The 18,280-nt window shown below is 41.0% G+C and overlaps 1 protein-coding gene across 1 annotated transcript; it reads right to left on the reverse strand.

Annotated features, from left to right (window-relative positions):
* Positions 1-9,026: 9,026 nt before the first annotated feature.
* LOC109280756 (uncharacterized) lies at positions 9,027-18,280 on the reverse strand. The gene is made up of 3 exons (XM_059724830.1): positions 16,552-18,280; positions 13,838-14,366; positions 9,027-10,822 (listed from the first exon to the last, which is right to left on the reverse strand). The coding sequence occupies exons 1-3, from the start codon at positions 16,624-16,626 to the stop codon at positions 10,641-10,643; spliced, it is 786 nt and encodes a 261-aa protein (XP_059580813.1). The 5' UTR covers positions 16,627-18,280; the 3' UTR covers positions 9,027-10,640.

An 18,280-nucleotide genomic window follows, 5' to 3' on the forward strand; every position in this document is an offset into this window, starting at 1 on the left:
TTAAATACTACAGTCTCCAAGGAAATCTCAGATTATGTGTCTGTGTTAAAAAGAATGCAAAACTGTAAAAGTTATTTACACTGTTACTTCCAGCATAGGAGGATGGCAGCATAGAAGGCCATTAGTGTAGGTATAATTTATACCCATTTTAGGGCTGTTCTGCAATGAAAGGGTGAAAACAAGGTTTTGGTGTAAATGAGAATCAAGTCCTTAATGTTTTAATGTTGTACTACAGTACTGTCTCAGTGATGAGGTGCTTAAATGCTACAGTGATAGGAATATATATTTACCTAGCGATGTCCTTATTTCCACCTTGTGAAGGGATGGCTGAAAGATCATATAAACATTCCTGACCTATAATATTTCTCAGTCTAGGTTTCCTGTCCTCTACCTGTGTGTATGCTTTTTTGTATGTTTCTTATATGGAACTGTAAGTGTGCAGAAGATACCACACACCAGCGCTTCATCGTAGTAGGTATTTCATAAATGCAGAGCAAATCAATCTAGGCAAATGCTTGTTTTTAAACTTCAGTGCTAACAGAGCATAAAATATCATCCTAAAAATATAGCCCCTTATTTGTAGGACATTTATTCCACCAACACAAGTGCTTGAAGAAGCATTGGTCAGGTGATGGACTAAAGGCAAGACTCCTGAATCTAATCCCAACTGTAACACTTGAGTTCCTCTGACCTTTGGAAAGTTACAACCTCTCTACCTCATTTTTCTTATGTAAATGTGTGAACAAAAACTGTATATCACACCCGGTATTCAAGTCAGCCTTCTGTTACAGTAATATAACCAATCATGCAGTAACATCCTTATGTTGCATTCTCACTTCTGGTTAAAGGAAAATCATTTCACTGCACCCTGACTGAGGGCCTAATCTCAGTCTCCTAGCTAATGCAAATTGTCACATTCTAGAGCAGTGTGTTCTGGAAGTATCAGGTCATGTAGAGGAAAGCCTGATGTTCCTGTGTGCTACAAAATCATGGGGAGAAAAATCTGTTTAGTTACACAGCTGCACACAATTTCTTCACGTGCAATTTAAGCTTGAAAGTGCAATATGTGACTATATTCTTAGAATAATTTAGGATCAGCTTTAAAACACCTAACTTTTGTGTATCCTGTCACATAGCAGTACTCTTACTCCCCCGGCACCCCTTTTCTTAAAATGGCACAGTTTTTAATCCATTGATTTCTTCAGGTGGATTTGTCACACTTTAGTTCAGGCTTGTAGTTCAGACCTCATTGGTAATGACAGATGAAGCTGAAACCTTCTCGTGACTGTCACCTGAAAGGGGTGTCAAACTTATCCAGCCCCCCGATCAGAGGAGAGCTGCCTGGCTGGTCCACAGGCCAGATAGGCTCACAGACTGGCCCCATGTGCTAGATCCAATGCACAGGGCCAGTTCTGTGTGTATTGAAGCAGGCCACAGCTGGAGCATGCACCTTGGACCAGCTCTGAATATTATTTGCAACACATGCACTGGCTCCAGTCCCATGCATCTTAGTATATGGAGCTGGTCTGGAGTGCGCACTGCATCTGGTGCTCATGGTGGACTGGCCCTGCATGCTGGGTCTAGCACAAGGGGCTGGTCTTTGTAAAACTAAACTTACACAACAGTAAGAATTAGAATTTAAAAATAAGCAGAAACTCCACTAAGGGTTATCTTTTTCTTGTAAGAGAAAACCACCTTATGCTTTAAGGTTCTGATCCAAACTACATTAAGTCAGTGAGCGTCTCCCCATTGCCCTGGATGAGTTTTGGATCAGGCTGAAAGAACATAAAGAAAAGATACGCCAAACAGCTGAACTTGAAATCATGCTATGCATTTTATCTCCAGTTACCAGCAGCTGTTCATACACAGAGGAAAACAGATCTCGGAAACACAAATTCAGCTGTGAGGGTGGTACTGTACTTGGTAATCATACAAAAGCATTATTGCCACACCCATGGTTTTTAGTCAGTATTGTACCTTTGGGAAAGTGTGAAAGGAATTCAACTGAAACGGACACTGACGTCTCAAATAACAGCTGAGAACTTTTTTTTTTAAAAAGAAGGAATGTTCACGGACAAGTTCTTTAGAAAATAAATATTTGAAAAGAACAAATAGATCTGCTTAATATTGGACCAAAGGTACTTGGACTGTGATGTAGTTTTGTTATTTACCTTTTGTGCAGTGCAAACTACACAGCTCAGTGTCATATAATCCAAAACAGAGGTGCCGAGTACATGGGGGCGCAAGGGCTCTGTCCCCCCTTGGGAAGGTGGCTCTCACCTGACATGCAGAAAACTTTCCACAAGTCCACCTTCTTAGCCCCTGCCCCGGCAGAAATAAAAGTCTGTGCCAATGATCCAAAACATAGCCATTTGTTGAAATTGGTATGATCTCCGTTAAGAACAGCAAAAAATTTGAATAATGATTTTTATGAATCAAATCAAATCAACGTATGTATTAACACCAGTAGCAAATCAATAAACTGCAGATTACACTGCAGATCACACAGCACTGGAATACCTTCAAATATCAAAAGTTCATAAAATTAAGCATAAATAGCTTAATTTGGTGGTTTTCAACCTTTTTGGACAGATGCCTAAAAAATTTCTAATGGAGGTGTGGATGCCCTTGGAAATTTTGAAAAGAGGTACAGAGCCCTTCAAATTATAAATGTGGGTATTCACATATTTCTCATTGATCATAGTCATCTTTTGTGGACCCCTTACACATAATCTGCAGATCCCCAGCAGTCTGTGGACCACAGGTTGAAAACCACCAGTCTAATTAAAATCCACCAGTGGCAGACGAGCTGCTTTGGGTAGATGCGATATCTTTTATTAGACCAACTAAATAGTTGGAAAAAAGTTCTTTGAAAGCTTTCAGGCACAAACACCCTTCTTACTAATGGTAGAAGCAGTTAATCAAACAGTGTTAAAAAAATACAAAATTATCTTTTGTGCAGACTGTATAAAAAAGAATACCAGCAGCTGAGTGAAGATTAATAAGCAAAACTGGGGATGCACTTCAAAGGCAAAATAATTCAACCTTGTTGTGGGAGGGTAGAAAAATAAAAGCCAATAGAAGGAGACCAACAAGACATTTTTGTGGCAACAGGATTATACTCTCACTAGTAGTGAAGTATCTTTTTCATAAGAGACAGTATAAATTATGAGTGAGAAAGAGGATTACAACATAAATTACAACAGAGTGATATTTAAAAAATGGGCACTCACACATCTGCCAAAACCCAGAGACCAACCATGAACCTACTGGCTCTAAAAAAGCTGTCCTTCAAGTTATATGGAACATGGAGATTTCTGAAATCCTGGTTAATTTAAGTGATTTACACAATACAATGGTTATAACAATTTTTGCTGAAATATACACAAAACTAAATAACTAATAATCACCTCCTAACTTGAATTTTGAATGCATATTAATGTTACTCAGTAAAAATGCACAAATTTTCCTTTCTGAAAAGAGCTTTAAATTTCCTTACGTAAAATAAGTAAGTGTAAACACCTATTACAGGTGACTAGCATCACAGTTAAACTACAGATAGATCATAATCCCATTTTATATTCATTCCTGTTATGGCATGGCATACTGCTGTGACTGTCTGGAAAATGTATCTATATACTGGATTCTGGATAGTATGAAATGGCTGTATCTTGGAATGCCTCAGTGTGTAGCTAGTCTGCCATGAATTGACAAGGATTGTGTCATGTATCTGCAAGATCAAAGACAATGGTAGATTTTAAAGTCTTGATGGTTGCCTCTATAGATGGAAATAGCTAAAGACAACAGATTAACTCAAGGGTGACCAACCTGTGGCACAAGCAGCCTGTGTGTGTGGCATGTGGCAGACTGGGGAGGGGACAGGCAGCGCAGTGGCAAATATGGCAGGGAACAGAAAACCGAAGCAGCAGCTTTGGCAGGGAGCACAGGGGAAAGGGATCAGAGTGGCACTTGGGGAGGGTTTGGGGCTAATTTATGGCACACTTACTAAAAAGGTTGCTACACCCTCAAGCTCATCTATATACCATTAAAAAAACCCCAAACAAACAGGATTCTGCTACAGCTAGGTGAGCTAAATGGGTGGGAAATGGATGTGAAGTCGGGATCGCAGCCTATGTGCAGATCTTTAATTTCAAATGATTCTTGTAATTTCTTTGAAAAATCAATGTCACTATAATGAGGTAAGCATGTGTGCAAGTGTTTTCAGGACAGAGTTCTAAATATAGAATGAGATAATGTAGTTAAGTAAAAACTTAGATCAGGATCAGGTTGACGGTTCTTGACCCTCCAAAAAACTCACAAGCCTTAAACTGAAGAGACAGCAAAGATGTGAGAGACAACAGAACATAAAAGGAATGGACAGGAAATAAATGAGGCTTCAGGGAGACCACTGCTATTGGGAGTGCAGAGGTGAAACATTGCATGTGTTTGGTATCTCCTAAATATTTAGGTGATAATGTATTGTAGAGGGGCTGGCTGGGGAGTGAGGGTGCTTCAATGCAGAGTTAGCCAGCAGGCAACCCCCACAATGAAGTACCCTCATGCCCCAGCTAGCCCCATCAGTGTCTATACATGCATTGCTGTGGAGTAAAAAACTCTGCAGCAGGATAGTACTTGTAAATACAAAGTATTGTAAATACTATCCAATACAATACTATCTAAATAAACTAATTTAACTCCACAGCAGGATAGTACTTGTTACTATCCTGCTATGGAGTTAAATTAGTTTATTCCTGCCTAATAGCACTCCATGTGTAGATGCAAGACGCATCTACTGCAGAGCTAATTAGTCAACTCCACAGTCAAAGCCTACTGTCTCTTCTCCAAATTTCTGGTTAAGTAGCAGAAAACAATGCACTAAACCAACAGGCTTTATAAACAACAGCATGTAAGTGAGTAATGTAGCTAGTATCCTATGTGGCTTTCTTTGATTTCCCAGCCTGAATGATTAGGTACCTATGTACAGCCCAGAGTAGAGGGGAAGCCTTTGGTACATGTTTTGAGCAGGACTCATATTCCTGCCTCTGGAGCTGTAGCAAGATGCTGTAATAACCACTCTGAAACTGGCTACACTGCCTGCTATCTCACACATGCCACTTCAAGTCCCCTGCACCCTCATGCAAGACGCAATTTAATATCCTGTAATTCCTGGCATATACTTTCTTCTGGTTGTCTTTTGGAGTGAAATATCCTGAAGCAGATTATAGACAAGACAGAGGTCATTAGAGGACAAAAGAGATGGAGAATATGTACAGTTAGATTTAGTAAAAAAATGTTTTTATATTCTTCAGTGCTTACATTCCAGTCTGAGGCCAAGGCACCAATACCTCTTGGGTCCAGTGAAAGGTCCTAGGTGGAAAGAGCTTGGCCAGAACACTGCTACACTTTGGAAGTTGCTGGCTGGCATAGTGACCTTTGACTTTCAGTGGAAATAAATTTGCCCCCCTGTTTTAGGGTGAAATGACACCATGGGCTGTGTCCAGATGAGTGTGGCCATGCAGTAAGTGGTGTAGCAGACATGTCGGGGGGGGGGGGGGGGTTGACCCCTAAATATCCAGGGGTCTGAAAAACCCATGCAAAAAAAAAAATTGAGTGGCGCACGCAGGGTCTGTGAACACCACTCAAAACTGGAACCTAGCCAGCCAGATGCACGCTCCAGTGGCCAGCCAGATTCTGAGTGGCAGGATACCACCACTGCAGCCCCAGGAGGCCCCAAAGAAAAGGTTGCTGGGACCAGCACAGTGCTGGCCCCGGCCTCCCCTATCCCACCCGGGGTAACCTGCCATACCCCAAAGGGCATGTGGCACAGGCATTCCCCAGGGACAACTAGAAGCAGCACAAGTTGTCCCACTGCTAGTTGTCCCGGGGGTAACTAACACAGCCATGGAGGTTATTGTGATGGGCAAGTTTGTCTTTACCCTGAAATAAAATAGTTTTCTGTAGTATACTGTTAACTATAATTTAGATTATTAAATAGTATTAGCTTTGTAGCTAAACACTAGGCATGACCTGTGGCCTAGTAATGTTGCTGACCACAAGACAGAATGATCTCTAAGCCAGCCATTTTCTTATGTCAAGTGCCTTAACCATTTTGTTAGAAAAAGCAGAAATTAAGTCTGTGTACTGGGTACCAGCTGCAGCTAGGAGTGAGATAAGATAAGGGGGGCCCAGAGGGAAGAAGATGGTACAGCAGAGCACAGGGAAACAGATTGGAATGTGTAAGATAACACTAACTTTTTCCTCTGGAAAAGTACTGAGATTTGTAATGCACCATGTAAGGAGATGATTACCATAAGTATTGCATATTCAATAACCTTGTAGTTTCTTTGTTAGAAAATGTATATAAGACTGCCTCACCCTTAAGTCGCGGCCATTTTACCTCTTTGCTGTTTTATGGTCTTTACTCGAGTAAATAAACTACAGTTACCCCTTCACCCGTGTTGTCTGGTCTCTAAGCCTGCTAGACAACGAACACCAGGGAGTTTTCTCCCACGACATTATCTAGAGTAGCATTGTGCTCTAATCAGATACAGGGGGTGTGGATAGCTGACTGATACCAACTGCTTGTGAAAGTAGATCAGATACAAAGCTTGAAAATCTGGCCTCTTAGGACTTTTAAAGTTTGCTTGGTACATTTCACATTGTTTGGCCCAGAGCAGTGCTTTGATCAAGCAAAGGATCTAGCTCAGGGGTAGGCAATGTTTTTTGGCCAGAGTGCCAAAAAAACCACAATGTCTACCTTGGAAGGTGCTGGAGTGCTGACATGCTGGAGCCCAGAGCAGCTGTTTGCAGCCTCCCGGCTGCAGCCAGCCCACAGAGCCAGGTCTGCTTGCAGCAGGGCTTGCAGCTTCCCAGCCACCTGCTGGGAGAAGCCTGGGCTCCATGACTGGCAGCAACTGCTTAGAGCTCGGGCTGGCGGTGGTGTGCCGAGCAAAATGACCTTACATGCCATGCTTGGCACGCGTGCCAGGGTTTGCTGACCCCTGATCTAGTTCATGATAATTAGGCATATTTTATGTAAAGGTGGAACTGTCTCAAAAAGAAATGTTGACAATGTTTCTGGCAAAGTACCTGCGGGGCTTTAAATTCTGTTGTAAAGTACTACCGAAGTATATTTTTTTAAGTGAATGTATTATGAACATTTTGTAAAGTATCAACAAAACATCAGAATACCCTTTATGCAAATACTGTATCTGGGAATGGGCTGACCTTTCCTTATAGAAAGCAAATCAAGGTGAAGGTAAAGGAGATACTGTTTCAAGTAAGCATCTATTTGAATAAAAATTAATTGAAAAATCTTTAGAAGTAGACCTAAAATGTCATGTCTGTTGTGCCACTAGTTAAGCCCATTTTTCTCGATTGGGTGCCAAAAGGACTATTTATTGAATGCCTAGAAATCAATATGCCTCTGTTTATTGGTTTTTGTCTTCTTACAATCTGTTCTTCTAATCCAAATCTGATAGGGCATTTTACCAGTAAAAATGAATGACTAAAAATCTTTTCGCAGGGGTGTAGGTTGTAGCCACGTTGGTCTAAGGACATAGGCAGACAAGGTTCCTTGGGTGAATCTGATATCTTTTATTAGATCAACCCAAATAGTTGGAGAATAGTTATAAAGCAAGCTTTCTGGTTCAAAAACCCTTCGTCAGGCTAAGGCAGTTTCAGCAGTTGGTGTGTGCTCTTCCACTTTCATCCCCCTTCTTTCTCTCCACCTCTCCCCCCCCACCTGTCTCTCACCCATTGACTCCTCAATCTACGTTTTCACTGACGACCTGTCTTGTATGCATACCAGCCCAGCCTCTGACTTCTTTACTTTTCATTCCATCCAGGAAGAGCACACACCAACTGCTGAAACTTCCTTAGCCTGATGAAGGGTTTTTGAACCTGAAAGCTTGATTAATAACTATTCTCCAACTATTTGGGTTGGTCTAATAAAAAAATATCAGATTCACCCAAGGAACCTTGTCTGTCTAAAAATCTTTTCTGCTTCCATGGTACTTAACTTAAGAATTAAGTATTTTAGCAAATGTTGAAAGAGATAAAATAGACTGTACACAGACTTTAATTTTCTCATAACTGTTTAAAAGTTTTTTTTTCTTGAAGTTGAACCTTCCCGTTCTTGCTCTAACCTCACAGGTGACTGTATCTGAGAACTAGAGGGAAAAGTTAACCAAAAAATACTGTTTTTAAAAGCCTAAAGCAAACATCTGTATTGTAACCTATTAGTAATCCCCAAAAAAGACTGATTAAGTGGGAAAACACCCTTAAATTGACATATAACAATTCCGTGATAAAATAGCTTCTCTTCTTAAGATTTTAAGAAAATACAGGGGTATAGGTTGTAGCCGTGTTGGCCTAAGGGCATAGGCAGACAAGGGTCTTTGGGTAAATTTGATATCTTTTATTTGACCAACTAAAATGGTTGGAAAAAATTCTTCTTTGTAAGCTTTCGGGTACAAACACCCTTCATCAGGCTGAGGAAGGGTTTCTTCAGCCTGACGAAGAGTGTTTGTACCTGAAAGCTTGCAAAGAATTGTTCCAGCTATTTTAGTTGGTCTAATAAAAGATATCGGATTTACCCAAAGAACTTTGTCTGCCTAGGAAAATACAGTGCACTTCGGGGGGGAGTGGGGGTGGGAATCACTTCTGGCCATGTTCATTGGGCATCTACTAAAATTGTAGCAGCCTCAGGAAGATCCACTGTCTACCATATCATAGAGTGAAGAAAAATTGACCATTAAACTGTGCTGAGTTCAGTCTGCTGCTAGGTCTATAAATAATGAAACACATACCAGTAGCAGACACTTGTTGAAAGCTACCTCAACACCAGCAACATGAGAAGAGTAACTTTAAGTAGGTGAAAGTTGAAGTTATTAGCAAACAGAAATAAAACATGGGATCATATAAATTCAGGGTTTTTCCTAAATCTTTAGAAATCTACCAATTCTAAGCTTTCACTGAAAGAATATAAGAATATTCAGTTTTTAAAAACCTTTTTCTGTTGCTAAAATACCACCATTAAAACATAAAACCTATGCTTGAAAATTAGATCTGACAAGTATTAAGTGCCAATACACTTTCTATCACTTTTAACATGACTAATCTCTGGTACAGAGATGATCCTGCAGTTTCTGATAGGGAAAGCAAATATACTGTCTCCTTCATTTTCCTTAGAATTAAAGTGCTGAAATATTAATCAGTTACATAAGCACCATAGTGCATCAGTGTTCACTGATTCAACATAGGTCTGAAAGAAATTAAGAGCTCTCTCCTTTCGCTTTTGAAGAAATGTTATGAAGTTTACACAATATTTGGCTTGCAGATTATTACATAATGTGACAATACTATCAGATCTCAGAAACAAAGAAGGCCTGGTCATCCCCAAAAAAGCATATGCTGCAAGAATGTATTCCGAGTGATTTAGTACATTGTAGCCTCCTTTCTGCATTGTTGCTAAAATAATCCCTACTGCACTGGGTTAACGTACTGTTGTTCTGCTTTAGATTATGTCATTTATAGAAGATATAAAACTGACATCCAGACAATTTATAATGTTTCTCAAAGATAGGGGCATCAATCAAATTTTGTAGCCAAATTCTAGGTCAGGGCACAGTCTCTCTTCTAGCATATTCCCCTTGTAGTTTCACTGGAGACTGTGTTGTTTTGTTGTGCACTGTTAAACAGCCCCAATATTGCATTCTGAGATGCTGCAGTGAGTGAACTTGATAGTATTTATAATCTGTACATTGACCTGTTAACTTTGCAAGACATTTGGGATTGAATATTACAATATTAAAATTGGTAACAGAGCACTTGTCTTTTTCAGTTCATTGGTATTATTATTATTAAAACAAACATCCAAAATATATATGCTCATATTCACACAATCAATTGTTATACATTAGCAAGATCTGAAAAGCTGCATCATACAGGGGAGATGGAGGAACAGTTTTGGGGAATGAGTGTTGCTGCTTAGCTGTGCCTGGATTATTCCCTAGGATCAATTCAATTAATATATAATTATTGGTGTAAAAATATAAACGTCTTCTTTCCTCATTCACATCTCATCCCATGTTACCTGCAGTGGTCATATTGGGAGGAAACATTCTACCATGTTGTCTATTGACAAGGGCAGGAGCAAATTATTTTGTGTATTTTGGGTCTGGTTCTGATATTAAATTAGGAGTATTTGCATGGGTGTAAAACTGGTGTAACTGACAGCAGTACAAGGCTCATCATGATTTTAATCAGGTAAACACACTCAGAAGTTGTGCAGTAGGAACTCATTCACCAGCATAAAAATAAATTACTCTTTTGCAAATACTCTCTCATTCTTTCCTTGTGCTTCCCTATGTCAGCCTATATTCATTGGTTTTGCCTAGTTTTGTGAACTCTTTGAGGCATGGAGTGTATTTTTTTTTCTTCTATGATTACACAGTGCCTGGCACAACAGGAACCTGGTCCACAATGAATTTCTACAAGCTACTAGGATTATTATTATTTCTACAAAAGTATTGGCATTTTCTATGAACTGTAGTAATTCTCCATTCATTTAAATTCAGACTTTACTTGACACAAACAGGACCTGCAACACAAACTCCTTGAAGAAAGGAAACAACTCTTTAGTTCTTAGAAATCAAAGGGATGATGTATTCAGCCTTTGTTGTTTTTTCTTCGAATATCCTAAAAGGTCTGTAATTTGCTTCTCTCTGTGAAGCTGTCACTTTCTGCTTCCTCTTCACAATGCCTTTATACAGTTTCCACTGCAGATCTTTCAGATTGAGAAACTTGATATGTTGTGTTTCTGAAAGCAGCAACGAGTTATTTATGATGTTAACATCATATGTAATGGCACTTTTTAGGAAAATGAACAAGAAACAGCTGTATCACTGCAGGGATGTCTGGATGTTCAGCAGTGCTATACTTTAATTTATTAATTTAGGTGCCTAAATATGCATTTAGGTACCTATCTTTGGTAAGCTAAAAGGGAAAATTTGGCAGGTAGGCCTCATCCTTTTGTTGAAATTATTGGGGGGGGGGGGGAGGGGGGAATTCTCTTCAACAGCAACAAAAACAATCTTCAGAGTTCAAGAGTACATACCCTTATTGCTAATATCAGCAAATAGGCAAAGCCTAATTAGACATCAATATGCAATAACTGTGTTGTCTCTCACCCTTTTAGGTGGCCCCTTTGTCCCATAGTTAAAGCATATTCATAGAGCAGCATGGAAAATTTGCAATGCCAATATCTGTTCTGTTCCTTAAAGGTCAAATCCAAAGGCTGCCTTGTTCCATTACAACTTTAACAACAGCTTCATCAACCAGCTGGGATCTCCTGGGTGTAGACCCTGTGGAGGATTTGTTGGGTAGTGCAAAGCAGCAAGCATCTAGAACCAGGTTAATCAGACACCTAGAAAATCTTTTATGTAGAGGAATCCCCAGGGAGCATAAGACACTGGATGAGCCAGGAATCTTTGGCTGCTGAAACAGCTCCTTTTTGGGGATAGCAGCTTGCACAACATCAAGCATGCCTTTCTATTTTTTCTCTGAATTGCTCCATAGCACAAGACAAACATCAGCCTGCTCAAAGCTCAGGAAACCTTAAAGATTATCTAGATATGCACTTTGCAGCCTTTCACCTGTGTCAGGAGTCTGTGTGCTTGATGCCCAGACAAGCTCCAGCTGGTCCTGATAACCTGGATGGGACTGACTGCCTGCTGCCTGTGTGCTCTCAGCCGACTTCCATTAAAGCTCTGTGAGCTTGCATCAAGACAGGGTCTTCTCTGTCTAGCCTCAGTGTTCCTGATTTCTGGCTTGTTCCATGATCCTTGGCTCCCCTCTGCCATATTCCTGCCTGAATATTTTCCCTGCCTGCATTCTCTGTCTTCTTCCTGCCTGCTCCCTCTGCCCTAACCCCTTGACTCCAGACTCCCAGTAGGTGACCATTGTGGGACTGTGCCCCAACCTTCCACATCTGGGATGCACCCATGACCACTTGAAGTGTTTCTGAAGGCAAAGAGCCCAGTTTAGTATTGTCAGCTTGGCATGCTAGTAAAATAAGATGCAAAAATTCTATGGAACCAGAGTGCGCCTAGCATATGTCATTATAAATGCAATTAGTTTAGTGGAAAACAAAAGAGAGGCTAATTGCTGAGTTGGCATGGACTCTCCATTCTAGTATTCAAGTAGGAGAGGTGATATGATGCTATGATGGAGTCCGTCTTAGGAAGGTCACAGCATACGCAGATCAGCTTCAATAGTCAGAAAAGATCTGTTATAGGTCAGTGCAGTGAGACAGAAAAAAAACAAGATAGTTGATACCATTTCACTTCAAGGCCCATTGATTTCACAGTCTATGACCTTGTTTCAATGAGACTGAAGGGTAGATCCAACTCCCACTGGAATGAATGACAAGATTTCCACTGAGTTGAGTGTGAGCAACATAGGGCTGGAAAGAATTAGTCATCCCAGTACTGAATTACAGCCTAATTTACTAGATGCTGAAGCCACAGGCAGATGTTACACTTAAGATGTGATTAACCAGTTAATCATGTCTAAAATAGTAACCTGGCCAGACACACATCCAGGCAATTAACAGCATACCAGAGCAGGAAACCAGCCACAAAATTATTCTACAAAATATGTGTAATTTTTTTGGCTGGTTTTCATATTGCCTTAATGGTTTCCATATTGCCTGGATGCCTGCTGCATGGTGGAGCTTGGTTGGTAGCTCCCCTGTGTTGGTAGGAGGACAGCCCTGTAGTGCAGCCTCGCATAGGGCTGCACCTTGCTGTTTTCAAGATGCCAAGTCAGGGGAGCTCATCAGCTGAATCAGGGGTGGTAAGTCACAGGGAGCCTCTCAGGTGCCCATGACTTGGCAGGTTGTCTGTCCTGCCCTGCAGCTCCCAAGGAGCTTCAGAGTAAGGCACTTGACACATCCCAGCCACTGGGAGCCTAGGATGGGGAGAGATTCTCTGATCCTGGAGTCCCTGTGCACCAGAACCTTTAAAAATTGTGTGCACAACCCAGCTGCACATGTGGTTTTCTAACATCCCCAGTGCATGTGGACCCTGGGATTGGCAAACCTCTCCTGGGTCTTGTGGTCCCATGCACTAGCAACTTGAAAAACCATATGTGCAGTAAGGCTGTACATGAGGTTTTTCTGACACCCCTGTGCTTGGGGCTCTGGGATCCAGTGTGATCCCAGGGTTACACTGACAATCAGCTGATTGTAAATTCCAGCCTTGGGACCACATGAGTCTCCAGCTGGCTCTCATGTGGTCCCAGGGCTGAGCCTGACAATCATCTGGTTCTTGGTCCCAGCCCTGGAACTGCACCAATTCACCAGACACCCAGCTCTCAACTTGCCAGTGCAGGAGGGGTGATTGTTGGGATCAGGGAACAGATCCCATAGTGCCATTAAATGAACATGTGCTAAGGGCATGAGACCATGGAAAATACAGTCACTCCATGTGCCTGCCATGATTTTGTCTACTTTGAGATTACATGTTTTTATAGCAGAATAAATGATGGAGATAAACATAGTAGACTGGTGAGCGCATCTGCCACCAGTGCAGGTTTTTTCTTTATGGAATATTTAGTAATGCCCTAGGTGGTCTGTTTTCCTATGTCTCAAGTCATAATGACTCCCATCATTTTAAAATGACTTCTTATGATGATGCTGGAGGTCCCACAGTCAGGAGTCATTGGATACTCAGTCTATGTTTTCCCTTTCTTAATTATATGCTGTTGCTCTTAACTAATCTCCCTTGTACTATTTTATGTCATTCATAAATAAGCATAAGTACAGATTGCTCACCTTCAATTTTTTGCAACTCAGAAATTGGAGAAATTTTAGATAAAGGCTTGGGCTTTTCCTTTTTCCAGAGGCTCAATGTAAAATACTGTATCCTGCATAATATTTCTCCTTTGGAACATTTGGATTTGATTGAAGAAGTCGACAAGGGAAGACAATTTCTGATTAAAAGCACGTAAGGAAGCATATGCTCTGGCAACTGTCTGCTGCGTTTAGGTTTTCTGTGTCCTCTAGCAGTAGAATGCTTTGTCTTTGATTTAGACAGCCACTTTAAGCAGGCAGACAGAAATTTGTTTGCAGTTCTCACTGCTGTTGTGAGTGAATATGCACCTTCCTTTGCTACATGTTCTTGTGACCCACTGCATAACTCATGAGGTAGCAAATGTTTGTTTTTTGCTTCAGTCTCCCAGTTATTAGATTTTATGGCAAAACGCACTGTATGGAAGAGAGATGCATGTGTTCCCTTCAAAAGCAACTGGTGTGTTGGTTCTCCATTCTTAACGTTTGCAAGACATGACAACAATTCTGGTACCTACAAAAAACATAAAATATGTTTCTAATTTCCAGTGGCCCAGACCTGAAAAAGAACTCTGATAATTATTTAAAAGTCTTTTTCTTTGACTATGGGTAAAACCTAGGCTTCATGATTGGGAGTCCTATGGTGCTAAGCATCAACAGATATACAGAACAAGAAGATAATCCCCGTGTCAAAGATTTTACAGTCTAAAAGTATGATGAGAAGCAACAATTGCCAAGAGGTGAAGAAGGCAGAAGTGAAATTACCATATATATTATATAAGCAGTACTTACAGCCCATCCATGATGATGGTGATATTTTTAGGATACCTTCGTACTATTATACAAAGATACAAATACTTTTTCTCCTTGCAGGAAGTTCCAAAGTTTAGATTTTCTAGACGTTATAACAGATTGTAGATCTCACTGCCTAATAAATATAAAACTTCTGTAATTTTCCCCATGATGACCTAACTAAGAAACGGCTCAAAGTTGGTTTTCAAATCTAACTAACCTGGAACTACAATGGCAGTAGTGTAACAATGACTGGATGAGTGGGGCATGAGCCCCAGGCACTGTCTAAGGAGGGGGTGCTTGAATGGAGGTGGGGGAGCACCCTACCCCCCTGTCCCCCCTGCCTCCTGCCTGCACTCTCCACCCTCCCTGCAGCAGCTCCAGCAGCAGCGGGAGCGCAAGAGGACTGGTTGGAGGTTTCCTGCTGTAGAGATGGGGGTGTGGAACTGGAAGGTGACTGGGGATGCTGGAATGGAGGTGCCTCACCCTTCTATCTCTCATACCTCCTGCCTGCACTCTGCACCTTCCCTGCAGCAGCAGGAATGCAAGAGGAATGAATGGTTGGAAGTTTCCTGCTGTAGAGGTGGGGGGTGGAACTGGGAAATGTCACCTCTTATTTTGCCACTGAAAATCAGAGTTTTTTGTTCACTAGACACACATGTTGCACCCTCCTCCCCACTACACCTGATACAGCAGCAAGCCTCAGGATGGTGCCTCTGCACCATGTGCTGCCACTGCCCAGGGCAGAGTACTAGCCAGTTATGCCTCTGGTATAAGACCAAGCACTTGTAGATGACTACTAGGTGTCCAGGCTGTTGTTAGGAAACTCTCCTAAAAAGCCATTAAATGCTAAAAACATGCTGCTTTCTCAGCATCACATATATACCATTACATACATTTTGTGTGCAGTCTCTGAATATGTTACACTGCATGCCATTGTACATAGTATACAACTCATGAGAAATGTTGAGGACCTTACATACCTTACATGAGAACCTTACATACATACTTTTGGATTGGATTTGATTACAAAGCAGCATTAATGAGACTGCATTTCTCTGAAAGTATTGCAGGTAGAACGATCCAGCTGGGAACGTGACTGAAAAGAATGACTTCTTGGTTTGTCTGAATGACTTTTTGGTTCAGTACAATTTCTTTTGGCAAGCACTGTGAGAGAATGCTGCTTTCTACTCAGGTTTCATTAAGACTGATGGCCATTAAGAAGGAGAGGTTGTTTTGAGGCTCAAAGAGAAGGTAGGCAGCCAAATATTTTTGGCTTTCACTGAAAGTCAAGTACCTCACTTTCCAAATGTGCTTTTGAAAAATTTCCCCTTTATTAATTAAATGTATTTGCAAGTCTCTTTTATGCAGTGCATTAGGTGTGTTACTGAATGATTATTGAAGTACAATAATGGTTAAAAGTAAAATTGTAATGTATATTATAATAGGCAAAAAAATCTTATAAATAAAGGCTAAATACATCACTACATTGATGGCTGTTCAGAAGTCAACATTTGCCAACTTACACTATACACTTGCCAGAATTGATTTCCTCAGTATAAAGGGAAATAACTCAAATATCTTACATATGCCCCAAAATACTGAGCTTTAAATGGTGACTTCTGACTTCTAGATCTTTTCTACTACAGAACTTTTTTCAAGTTCAAATGTACTTTTGTGAATCAGAAAAAGAGTGTAAACATTGTGCAGATCTTGAAGGACACGTTCTATAAAAGAGCGACCTATGTTGCTCTTTTATTTTGATAGCATTTTTATAAATTACAGAGCTTTTCAACAGACAATAATTAGGTGCTGTAGAAGCACTTAGCCAATTTTGGCAAAAAAGGTTAAGGGTAAACAAAAGTAAACAATATAACAGATCACTTTTACGACGCAAAAATACTCACTTTCCAATTGGAAAGGAATAACTGTTTCTTTTCCTCATGGCCACTATGTGGCTTATCATTTTCAGTTTGATTCATTTGATTCTGCTCTGGAAAAAAAAGAAAATCACTTCAGTTTGAATGTTGGCACTTAAGGGGCTAGAGAAAGAGATAGATGGATGGGAGGAAATTAGACAAATGTGAAGAGGAATAATCAAATGCCAAAAATCAGATACTGGATGATTCAACATTATTATGGATTGAACAGACTCATCAAAGTTAGAAATGGTCCATTTCTTTTTGCCAGTCAAAGCCAGTTTTCAATTGTAGATCTCCATGTTTTTGTCCAGCATAGTTTTAAACATTTTTAGAGATGGGATATGAACCCACTTTTTCTGGAAGGTTAGTCCAGAGTCAAGAAGTTTAAAATTTCAGATACTTCTTTCCCTAATCCGAACCCATTTTTCTAGTTGTTCCTTTCCTATCCAGTTGTCTTTTCCTGCCTAGTGCAGGGGGGCTGAACCCAATGATCTATGAGGTCCCTTCCAGTCCCTAACAATCTATGAATCTATGAATCCTTAGCTATTTATTTCCCTTCTTAGGGCTTGTGTCTGTCAGGTACTTGTAGAGAATCATTTTGCCTAGGCTTACCAAGACTTTTAAGCTGCCTCGAGATGTCATTTTCTGCTGGCCTTTCATTATTTTTGCTACTACTCTTAAATTTATCCACATCTTTCTCATACTAAAGTGTGCAAAAGTGAACAGAGTTTTCTAAAGGCACCACTACCAGACATGTCTGTGAAATGATGCCTTGTCCACTCACCACTGGTTGAACAGCCTGAACATTTCTCATGACCTGTGTGGAATAAGCTTCTGTTCTCTACTCAGTTCCTAACCTACTGCTATCAACATTTCATAAAATCACCACAATTTTAGCAGGGAGCCCAACCTTAAACAGGCAAGGAAAAATCAAATAATGTCCTTATTGTTGGAGGCGATGTTGCAGCTTTCTAAGCTGGCTTGGTTTTACGCTGTTTCTCTAATGGTGTTAAAAGACAGATGTTTTGGTCCAAAAGTGGAAGCATTTGCCAGAATAAATGAAACACAGTCGTTTTCACATGACAATAAACTTGTTCATTCAGAGCCTTTTCAACAGCTCAAGTGCATCTGCAGAGTAACACTTTTCCTTTATAGCTCCTTCAAATTGCTGGGAAAATAAGATAAATGTCTCCCTATCGCTGTAAAGAGCTCAGTGTATTGGAAAGCACATCCAAACCTCCCCCTGGCTTGGCCAGTCACTACATTTGGCCCTAACCAGTCCAGAGAGGCTGGATTTACTTCCACGGGGTCTGCAAAGTCAGTAGGCAGCTCTGCAGAGTTTCCCAGGTACCACAACTGCATTACCCGCTTCTGGGTGCCTTGAGAAGTAAAAGCATCTGGAGGAATAGCCTTCCCAACCCCAAGCACAACCTGCCTGCAGGGATCTTAGGTTGCAACATCTGGGAAAGCAACACGGATGCGATGGTTTTCCAACAGCCTGTCTTGAAAGCAAGCCGCTGCGGCCGGGACAGCCCCTGGGAGAAAGCAGAGGGCAGGTCAGTCCCCAGAGAGAGAAAGCAGCACGCATCAAGCAAACCTGCCCATCCGAGGGCGAAGCAGGAGGAATCCCCCCTGCATTAGCCGAGTCGCTGGAAGCAGCCTGCGATGCCGGTGCCCTGCGGCGCCCGCGGCCCGGGCTCAGCGGCTCCTCTGA

Source organism: Alligator mississippiensis, chromosome 3 (assembly GCF_030867095.1).
Source record: "Alligator mississippiensis isolate rAllMis1 chromosome 3, rAllMis1, whole genome shotgun sequence".
NCBI classification, from domain to species: Eukaryota; Metazoa; Chordata; order Crocodylia; family Alligatoridae; genus Alligator; species Alligator mississippiensis.